We start from the raw sequence: 10,918 nt of genomic DNA on the forward strand, positions 1-10,918 counted from the left end.
TGTATCTCCCCACTTTACAGTCTTAAGTAGTTATGGCTGTTGAAGTTTACCCAAAGCCTTTTCATTACTGTTAATTTTTTTTATTATTTTTTTGTCAAAGGTAGATTTACATACAATAAAATGCACAGATCTTACATGTATAATTCACTGAGTTTTGATAAATACATACACTCCTATAACTACTATCCCGATCAAGATATAGGAAGTTTTCTGCATCCAGAAAGTTTCCTCGTGCACCATTGAAGTTATTCCCCAGCCACACACCCCCAAACAGAGGCAGCCACTTCTGTGAATTTCTGTCCCAACAGATTAATTTCATCTGTTCTTGAACTTCATCTAAGTGGAATTACAGACTATATATTCTTTTGTATCTGGCTTCTTTAACTCAACATGTTTCTGAAATTCATTCACGTTCTTACATGTGCCAACTGTTCATTCTTTTATTTTGGTGAGTAGTATTCTGTTGTTTGGCTATAACACTTCGGTTATCCATTCACTCGGTGTGGGGCATTTGGGGTTTTTTTGTTGTTACTGTTATTGTTATTGTTGTTGCTGTTGTTGATGGGCATTTGAGTTGTTTCTACCTTTGGTTATTATGAATAATGCTGTTATAAATATTCATGTACAAATGTTTGTGTGGTCCTTTGCTTTCATTCTTCTCGAGTACAAATTAGGGGTGGAATTTCTGGGTCGTAGAGTGGGTATATTATGTTTAACTGTGTGCAAAACCGCCACATTGTTGTACAGAAGACACAGTTGTACTGTTTACATCCCACCACAAATATACAAGGGTTCCAATTCCTCCATACCCTCTCCAACATTTAGTGCACTCAGGCTTTTTGATTTTAGCCGTTCTAACAGATGCGATAGGGCATCTCGTTGTAACAAATTTTCATCTCCTCGATGGCCAGTGGTGTTGACCAACTTGCATGTACCTACTGGCCATTTGGATCTCTTCTTTTGTGAAACATATGATTGAGTCTTTTTTCCCATTTTAAAAATTAGGTTATTGTGTTATAAACTGGTAATATTTCTTTATGTATTCTAAGTTCAAGTCCCTTTTCAGGGATATATATATTTATATATATTTCTTCCAGTTTATGGCTTGCCTTTTCATTTTCTTAATCGTGTCTTTTGATGAACAGAAGTTTTTAATGAAAAACATATACATGATGCTTACTGTTGTGGATGTCCTGTGAGAAATCTTTGCATACCCATAGATATTCTCCTAAATTGTCCTCTAGAGCAATTCTGTCTGATAGAAAAACAGTGCACCCAAATATGTAATTTCAAAATCTAGTAGCTATAATAAAAAAAAGAGGAAAAAGAAACCAGTGAAATTACTTTTAATAATAGCATATTTAACCCAGTAGATCTAAAATATTATCACTCCAGCAGGTAATCAATATTAAAAAATTATTAATGAGATTTTTATCTCTTTTTTTGCACGGTAAATATAGCACATATTTTTTTAAAAAAAAAGAATTACTTATCTATTTGAGAGAGACAGCATGCAAGCTGGGGGAGGAGCAGAGGGAGAGGAACAAGCAGACCTCCCCCCACCCCCGAGCAAGCCAGATTCAGAGCTCTATCCCAGGACCCTGAGATCACAACCCTAGCCAAAACCAAGAGTCGGACGCTCTAAATGCCTGAGCCACCCAGGCGCCGTAGTGTAACACGTCTTAAATGCCATGGCTACTGGCTACCGCACTGGGCAGCACAATTATAAAACCTTTATAGTTTTCACTTTTAGGTTTATGATTCATCTCAGACTAATTTTTTGCAAGTGACACGAGAAAGGGGTCAAGGTTCACCGCCATTTGTTAAAAAGTCCCTCCTCTGCCAATTGAATAGACTTGGACCTGTTCGATTAACTATACGTACACGCCCTATTTATGGACTCTATTCTGTTTAATGCCGCCGTGTCCTGATTGCCCTACTTTATAGTAAAGTCTCATTTCTGCAACCGTGTTATTCTTTTACCAGACGGTTTTTGCTGTTCTAGGTCCTTCTCATTTCTACGTAACTTTGGGAACCAACTTGCCGATTTCCATGGGTATACATATGTGAGTACTTACACGTTTGGGAACCTTTCTCATTGGTTTGGCTTGTCTCTATAGGGAGAGATCATGTCCCACTGCTGGACCCCCTTCTGAGCCCGGAAGTCTACCTCTTGAGCTTGGCTTTCAAGAACAGAGGCAGAGGAAGGTCTGGCGGGAGGGCGTTCCAGGAGGAGCCCTGTCAGCAGGCGAGAGTGAGGGCTGCTGCTGGAACCTTCCAGAATCAGGAGAATTCTCAGGAAGACTTTTCTGCTCAAAGCGCAGGGATCCAGCATGTGGTCAGCATACACTTTGTGCCAGGAGCTCCGACAGGATTTTCCTACTGCAATTCTCACCACGAGCTTGCAGCTAGCGCTTCTCATCCCAGTTTCACAGAGCAGGAAACTGAGGCACAGAAAGGTGGGGATTGGTCTGTCGCTTACTTAGTAAAGGGGCGGTGTGGCTTTGCACTTGAAACTCCCTGTTTCCGAAATCTGCGTTCTTTCCGCTGTACTTACAGCTCTTCACCTGCAGGCCTTTTAATTCTACAGGGATCAGCCTCTGACTTTTTCTTTGCCCCTCAGGGGCCAAGATCCCTCAAGCCAGGGCTGGGTCTCAGCAGGCTCTCACTGGTGAATCTTGATCTCCGAGTACTCGATACCAGTGGCCGCCTGTTCCTGCCGTCCCCAGGGCTCTGTCCCGTGCAAGCTGAGGGATGCATAATGGAGCTCTTCTTCTTCCCCTGAGCAGAGGGTAGCTGCATCCGGGGGAAGGCTGCCTGCCCAGGATTCAATCAGGGGACCCTGAATGGAGGGAGAGAAAAGGGAGTCAGAGCAGAACAGTGGGGACAGGATAAGGCGGAGAGTAGGGGAGGGAGGTCCATGAATTCCTTCACCCGTTCATCCCACGTCCATTTTTGTTGAATATCCTCCACTCATACTTTCTTCAAATATTTAATACGTAGTACTTTATTTGGTGCTGGTGAATCTCATTGACTTCCCACATCAACCCCATAAGGAAGATATTATTATTGTCCTCATCTTATTGCTATGAAAACAGAGGGTGAACCAAGGAAATAGCGTGTTCAAGGTTCCCGGTGAAACCAGGGTCCAGCCCAAGTTCTTCCTGACCCCAAAGCCTGGCGTCCTACCGAGGACCTCTGTGCCTGAGGCCCTGAGCTGGACACTGCATGTGCTGTAATGGACAGCAGACGTAGGCCCTGACCTCTTACAACTTACTCTTTTCTTCCCCTTGCAGCTTACTTTTTAACCGAGGGAGGAGGCAAGAAGTGAGTTAAACAAATAAATATCTAATTGTGAATTATTATAGAATGGACAGGAATGGGGTAAGGGAGAGAGAGCTACAAAGCCTTGATTCGGGTACAGCACCTATCTTTAGGAAGCTTGCATTTCGGTGGAAGGACAGTCAGTCAAACAAATTACATCCCTGTGATATAGGCAGAAAAACAGCCCCTCAAAGATGCTTACGCCCTAATCCCCTGCGATCTATGAATATGTTACCTTATATGGCAAAAGGGACTTTGGGGATGGAATTAAGGATATTGAGATGGGGAGACTGCCCTGGATTATTTGGATGTGGTCAATGTAATCACAAGGGTCTTTCTCTTCACAAGTGAAAGGAGGCAGAGAGGGATTTGAAGAAGCCTCTGGCCTTGAAGACAGAGAACAGGGCCATCCAGCCACGTCCAGAAGATGGAAAAGGCAAGAAAACACATTCTCCCCCTGGAGCCTCCAGAAGGGACTCAGCCCTACCTGCCAACACCTTGACTTTAACCCAGTGAAACCCATTTTGGTCTTGGGACCTCTGGAACTGTAAGATGATACATTTACACTGTTGGAAGCCACTAAATGTGGTTCATTACCACAGAGTGGCAGGTGCTCCTGGGGAGGGGGGGCAGGGAGGGGCATCCGTCTCTGCTGTCCCCTCAAGAAGAGAACACTTTAACAAAACAGTTCATGGTTTTGGTCCTCCTGTTCTCTCTTGATTATTCTAAGTAAGACACACACATACAACCACTTCCTGACACTGTTGTTACAGAGACCTCTGCTCAGTGAAATCTAAATGGTCCCTTTTCAGTCCCCACCTCTCTGGAGTTTGCAACAGCAGGTGGCCCCGTTGAATGTCTTCCCTAAATAGAAGCTTTTCTTTTCTTAACCACAAGGTATTCCTCAACTGCCCTGGCAGCCACTTTACTGGGTGCTCTCCATTTCCCTGACCCCGAAGTACGAGAGGGGCCCAGACACTTTCCTTCTTCAACTTTGCTTTGTGACCTCATCCACTCTATTAGCTTCCTGTCATCTACAGGTTAATGGCTCCCAAAGCTTTACCACCAGTCCACTCCCTCGCTTGAACTGTGGACTTTGATCTGATGGTGTAGTCAGAATCCCCGTTCCCTTGTCCAACACACACACCAAGCAGATTCAAGCTGAACTTCTCCTTTTCTCCCCCAAATCTCTTCCTCCTACAATCTTCTCAAGCGCAATGATTGAAGCCTCCATTCTTCTAGCTGCTCAGTGCAAAAATCTAGGAGTCCTCCTGGACCCCTTTCTGCCACTCATATCCCACCCTCAATCCATTAGCAATTCCCATTAGTTTTAGCTTCAGACTTCATCTGGAATGTGCTCATGCCTACCCTCCTCATGCCATCTTGGTTCTGGTCACCATCATCTCCTGCCTGGAATGTTCCTCCAGCCTCCTCTCTAATGTCCCTGCTACACACAGTCTTTTCTTACACACAGCAGGCAGCGGGATCTGTGAAAATGAGAGCTGGATCACGTCCTTCTTCTGCTCAAACATCTCCAGATGCCCACAGTGGACTCCATGCGCAGACAGGATTTACACATACCCTGACTTCTCCAAACTCATTTCCTGCCTCCCACTGTCTGATTACACAGACTTCCTGCTGGTCCTCTGCTTACTGGTCTACGTCCTGTTTCTGAGCATTTGTACCTCTTATTTCTTCTGCCCAGAGTGTTCTTTGGTCATAATAGATTGCAACCTCTTGAGTTTCCTTCATGTCTTTGCTTAATCATCACTAACAAAAACCACAAACCAACCAATGTAATGGCACAGAACGTTTGCAGATCATATATCTGAACGGATGTTAGTACCCAGAATATATAAGAACTTCTACAACTCAACGACAAAAAAGCAAATAACCCAGTTTTTTAAATGGGTAAAAAACCTTGAATTAGACATTTCTCCAAAGAAGATATACAAATGGCTAACAAGCCTACGCGAGACACCACTGCTGATCAGTAGAGAAATGCAAATCAAAACTACAACACGATATCATCTCACAGCCGTGAGGATGCCCGCTAGAAAAAGCGAAGAAAGAAAGGGGGTGCCTGGGGGGCTCAGTCAATTAAGCAACTGCCTTCAGCTCAGGTCATGATCTCAGGGTCCTGGGATCGAGCCCCGAGTTGGGCTCTACACTCAGCAAGGAGTCTGCTTCTCCCTCTGCCCCTCCCCCACTCATGCTCTCTCTCTCTCTCTCTCTAATAAATAAAATCTTTTTTAAAAAGGCAAAAAATAAAACATAGCAAGTGTTGGTGAGGATGTGGAAAAAATGAGCCCTTGCGCACTGTTGGTGGGAAAATAAACTGGTGCGGCCCCTGGGGAAGACAGTACAGTGGTTTCTTGAAAAAATTAAAACGACAACTCCCATGATCCAGCAATTCCACTTATGAGTATTTATCCAAAAAAAATGAAAGCAGGATCTCAAAAAGATATTTACACACCCATGGTCGTTGCAGCATTATTTGCAATAGCTCAAGGTAGAAGTGACCCTAATATCCATCAGCAGACGCCTGGATAATGAAAATGGGCTGTTTACATGCAACAGGATATTATTCAGTCTTTTTTTTTTAAGATTGTATTTATTTATTGCACAGAGAGAGAGACAGCCAGCGAGAGAGGGAACACAAGCAGGGGGAGTGGGAGAGGAAGAAGCAGGCTCCCAGCGGAGGAGCCTGATGTGGGGCTCGATCCCAGAACGCCGGGATCACGCCCTGAGCCAAAGGCAGACGCTTAGCGACTGCGCCACCCGGGGACCCCTGTTATTCAGTCTTTAGAAAGAAGGCCATCCCGCGGCACCTGCGTAGCTCTGTTGATTGAGTGTCTGACTCTTGATTTTGGCTCAAGTCATCATCTCAAGGTTGTGGGGTTGAGCCCCACTTTGGGCTCCAGGCTCAGTGGGGAGTCTGCTTAAGATTCTCTCTCTCTCTCTCCCTCTGTCCCTCCCCCCACCTTGCACACTCTCTCTCTCTCTCGCTCACTCGCTCTCAAGAATAAAAAATCAATAAATCTTTAGAAAGAAGGACATCCTGTCACAGGCTACGACATGGATAAACTTAGAGGACATTATGCTAAGCGAAATAAGCCAGTCACAAAAAGACAAGAACTGCAGGGTTCCACTTATGTGAGGTATCTAAAGTCATCAAACCTATACAAACAGAAAGCAGAATGGTGGGTGCCAGGGGCTGGAGTAGCAGGGGAAGTGGGTTGTTGTTCAATGGGTACCCATAGAATTTGTTTTGCAAGATGAAAATGTTCTGGAAATCGGTTGCACAACTGTACATTTAAAGATGGCTAGGTGGTAAATTTACCACAATAAATAAAGAACGACAACAACAACAAAACATAAGCCATCTCCCCAGTATCCCCAGTCTCCGTACCCCGCATTTTCCCCCGAAGTACATGTCTATACTTCACATTATACTCACTTGTTTGGTTGGTTGGTTGTTTGATTGGTTGGCTGTACCCCTCTGTCTAGACTAAAACTTATTGAGCCCAAGATCAAATTTTTTTTCTTTTTTCTTTTTTTAAAAGATTTTATTTATTTGAAAGAGAGATAGAGTCAGAGAGCACAACTGGGGAGAATGGCAGAGGGAAAGGGAGAAGCAGGGAGCCCAATGTGGGCTTGATCCCAGGACCCTGGAATCATGATCTGAGCCGAAGGCAGATGCTTGACTGTCTGAGTCACCCAGGCGCCCTTGGAACTTTTTTTCATAGATGAATCTTTGGCAGCTGAAATGCCTGTCACTTGGCATTTCACACTCTGAATATAAATGGATGAGAACTGTGACATTTACATTAGAGCGTGAAGGCTGAACAGGAACGAAGAAGTGGAAATGGGAGGGAAAAGCATTTGAGGATAAAGGAACAGCCCATGCAAAGACCCAGAGGCACAAACAGCCTTTTCAGAGGAGTGATGGAGTAGAAATTAAGAGTGATTTTCTGAACCATTTGAAGCTTGAGACCGAAGAAAACATGTGGGCCCCTAAAAAATGTTTTTGTATATTTTTAACAGTTATTTTTACACAACATTAAAATAATTGAAATATTATTGCAAACTTAGGGTATGTGTAATAAAACATTACTTTCAGTTTAAAGATTTTATTTATACCCAAACCAGAATTTTTGATAATTTTGCATTTCTCGTTTTGCTGGAAGCAAACGTAGAGAGGACATTTTAAAAATCAACTTCTCTGCTTTTCTCGTTTTCATTTGAGAATGCTGCTGTGTTTGACAATTTCTCTAGACTCAATTATGGTAATAAATAATTTTTTAAATAATTTTTAACTAATAATTAACTAATAATTTTAAATAATTTTTAACTAACTTTAGTCTACTGATCGTGTCATTGTTTAGATTTTTTGTATTTTGCTCATCATGGATTTTTTGCCTCCATTTTGATGTTTAAAAACAGCATATTAAGGGGCGCCTGGGTGGCGCAGTCGTTAAGCATCTGCCTTCGGCTCAGGGCGTGATCCCGGCGTTATGGGATCGAGCCCCATATCAGGCTCCTCCGCTAGGAGCCTGCTTCTTCCTGTCCCACTCCCCCTGCTTGTGTTCCCTCTCTCGCTGGCTGTTTCTAACTCTGTTAAATAAATTAATAAAATCTTTAAAAAAAATAGCGTATTAAAACAGTATTTATCTAGATTACTGAGATTTTTTAACACCACCTCAAGTTTTGCATCTGGGGCAAGTTCCTCCCTCACTTCAACCCAATCCTAGTCCTTCCGGAGAGGTAGATGCTTGAGAAGTCGGAATATGCATGGCTGCAGGGTGAGGAGTTTGGACTTGATTCTCTGGCGGAGGGGTCCACAAACTATATCCCATGGATCAAATACGGCCCACTGCCTGTATCTGTAAATAAAGTTTTATTGGCACACATTTGTGCTCATTCACTTACATATGGTCTACGGCTGCTTTTACGCGACAACAGCAGAGTTGAGTGCTTACAATAGACTGTAATGCTTGCAAAGCCAAAAATGTCTAGCTGGCCCTAGATTAGAAAAAGTTGCCAGCCTCTGGTCTAGACAATGAAGACAAGCAGTTCCAATACAGAGGAACAGGGTCGTGATGGTTTTTAGATGACTGCTTGGTGTGGGACAAGGGAGGTGAGAGGCAGGGAGATGAGGGGGTCCAGGGAAAAATTCTGCAGCCTTGGCAATGATGGGGGTCTAGATGGGGGGGCCTGGTGCTAGCTGTCCTTCAGAGGACAAATAGACAAGACAGGGTAAATTTGGGGTTCCTCCACGGAAGGAGTCGTCTCTGGCCTGAGAGAAAGAGGAGGGAGTGGTTGTGCTGTCACCAAGATGGGGAATCCTCAGGAAGGAGGAGGAGGAGATAAGGAAAGCAACTTTGGCCATGCTGAGCAGAGTGATCCTGGGGGCCATCTGGGTGGAGGTGTCCAGGAAAGATGCTCAATGGCAAGACGCCCAGGTCACTCACCTGAGAGACTGACCTTGTGACAGCATTTGCACCTTCCATGCCCATATTCCTGATGCCCACTGATGGCCGTGGGGCGTTCTTCCTGCAGGACCTCACGCTGAGAGAAGAGACCAGAGAGCCTTTCAGTCTGGCCAGCTCACGGTGCTGTAGACAGACTGATTCCCTCCTCTGTTCTCTCTTAAGGGGCTGGAAGAGTAATGGGGGTAGGAGAGTGGTGGTCCCGTTTTGGAGACCCCAGTTTGGAGAAAGCAGGCCTCCCCATCCTGGAGAGTGGGGCCAGAGTTCTGTGGCAAACTCACCCAGATGCCATCGATCTCCTTCCTGCCCTTGCTTCAGGGTCTCGACCCATCCAGGTCCCTCCATTCTGTGCCCTCCTGCCCTTTCCACCCCGGGGCTATCCCTCCATCCCCATGCTCAATGCTCACGTGATGACGATGACGCAGAGGAACAGGAAGAGCAGAGCCGTAACACCTGCTCCCCCAGCCGCCCCCAGCATCCTCTCTGAGAAAGGCCATGCTTTTCCTGCACACAGATTGGATTACTGGTGATTCCTCTCCAAGCACTCGGTACCTTCTCCCACTCCCCGTAGGACCCCAGATTCCTGTTTTCCAGCCCCTCTTGCCAGACTCCAAGCAGGGGCACCTGGGTCTTGGGGAGGGTACGAGGGCCGGGTGGGGGAGGCATACAGGGGCTGGACTGCAGCCTGTCTTTATTTAAAATGCGTATATTTTGTTGATAGTAATATTTATTTTGTGTTCATTTATATTTTAGAAAACACTGCATTGCAGTATTACTTCTCCTTCCCGAGGTTTTTTGGCCTCTCCTTAAATTTTGTGCTCACGGTGAGCGCCTCACTTGCCTCGCCCTCCTCCCTGCCCCACAAATCAAGGATCTGTATCTGCATCCCCAGACTCACCTGTGCAGGCCCCAGCCCCTCTCCTTCAAGACCCACGTCCTTCCCCTGGCTTCCCCCCAGCCTTCACCCCACCCTACATCCCTGGTCTGGCAAGAAGAGGACAGTGGGGGAAAAAAAGAGGACAGTGATACTATAAGTGGCAGGAAAAAACTTGGCCTCACAGAGGAATGCAGACCAGAGATGAGCTCCCCTGTAAGGCTCAGGGGCTGCTGGGGTCCTGGGGGTGATGCTGTTGTACTCCTCCAACACCCCCCACCCCCGCCCAGGTGCACTCACTCTGCAGGGAGAGCCTCAGGGAGACATGCTGGGAGCCCACCAGGTTCTGAGCTTGGCAGGTGAATTCTCCTTCATCTTTCTCCTGTACTCGAGGCAACTCCAGCACCCCAGGGTTCCAGGGATTTGAGGAGCACAGGGTCAGGCTCCCCCGGGTCCAGCTCAGCCTGGCAGGGGGGTTGCTGTTGACCACACAGACCAGACGCAGGAACTGGTCCTTCAGGACTGAAAGAGATGAGCCATTCTCCAGGGCTGTGGGTGCTGGAGAAAAAGAAACAGACGGTCAGAGAGGCAAAAAGATGGAGAGAAAGCAGAAGGACTTGAAAACAGACTGGATGAGGGGACAGAGAAACAGAAGTAGGTTGAAGTGCAGGAAAAGGCATTGTTGGTGAGAATGCACACTTGTCCACCCTCCATTCCGGACAACTGGCCACATACCTCAACTTGGAAAGAACATAAAAGCTACATTTTGCTTTTAGGAACTTTTCCCACAGACATACAACACACAGTTGTGAAAGGAGACACAAGATTACTCATTGCAGCATTTCGGCTAATAGAAGAAAGTGAATGCCATCATTTCCCATTAGGAAAAGACATACACGGAAACAGAATCCATCCAGGGGAAGGAATACTGCACAGTCTTAGAGAAGATCAAGGACAGTAGGTACTACTACTATCAGAGGTCCCCTCAGATCCTCTAGGCAAGCACACCAAGGCTCAGAGCAGCCTATGGACACAGGTCACCTCCCAGGAGCGGACTGAGCATCTGAGGACAGACTCTGCTGTGCCTTGTCCACGTGAATGTATTACCTGTTCAGAAGTACTTAAATAAGCAGTGGGTAGGAGAATAAAAGACGGGAAGGAGGAGTCATTGGAGATGCACGGTAAGGGACAGATGTGCTGAGTGCATGTTGCCATGTTCTCCTCTTCT

At 45.8% G+C, this 10,918-nt stretch overlaps 1 protein-coding gene across 3 annotated transcripts in view; it reads right to left on the reverse strand.

Moving 5' to 3' along the window:
• Positions 1-1,542: 1,542 nt before the first annotated feature.
• Positions 1,543-10,918, reverse strand: part of LOC100477687 (sialic acid-binding Ig-like lectin 8) — a 10,851-nt gene continuing 1,475 nt past the window's right edge. Inside the window, exons 4-7 of one of the 3 annotated variants that reach the window (XM_011237874.3) lie at positions 9,991-10,248; positions 9,224-9,320; positions 8,799-8,895; positions 1,543-2,842 (exon numbers count right to left, since the gene is read on the reverse strand). In XM_011237874.3, the coding sequence (XP_011236176.1) occupies positions 2,666-2,842; positions 8,799-8,895; positions 9,224-9,320; positions 9,991-10,248 (629 nt within the window). In that variant the 3' untranslated portion in view covers positions 1,543-2,665. Of the gene's footprint in view, positions 2,843-8,798; positions 8,896-9,097; positions 9,321-9,990; positions 10,249-10,918 lie in introns of those variants that run through there. The other 2 variants (XM_011237875.3, XR_004619165.1) reach the window with 2 other exon arrangements.

The sequence above is a fragment of the Ailuropoda melanoleuca genome, chromosome 12 (assembly GCF_002007445.2).
Source record: "Ailuropoda melanoleuca isolate Jingjing chromosome 12, ASM200744v2, whole genome shotgun sequence".
Classification (NCBI taxonomy): Eukaryota; Metazoa; Chordata; class Mammalia; order Carnivora; family Ursidae; genus Ailuropoda; species Ailuropoda melanoleuca.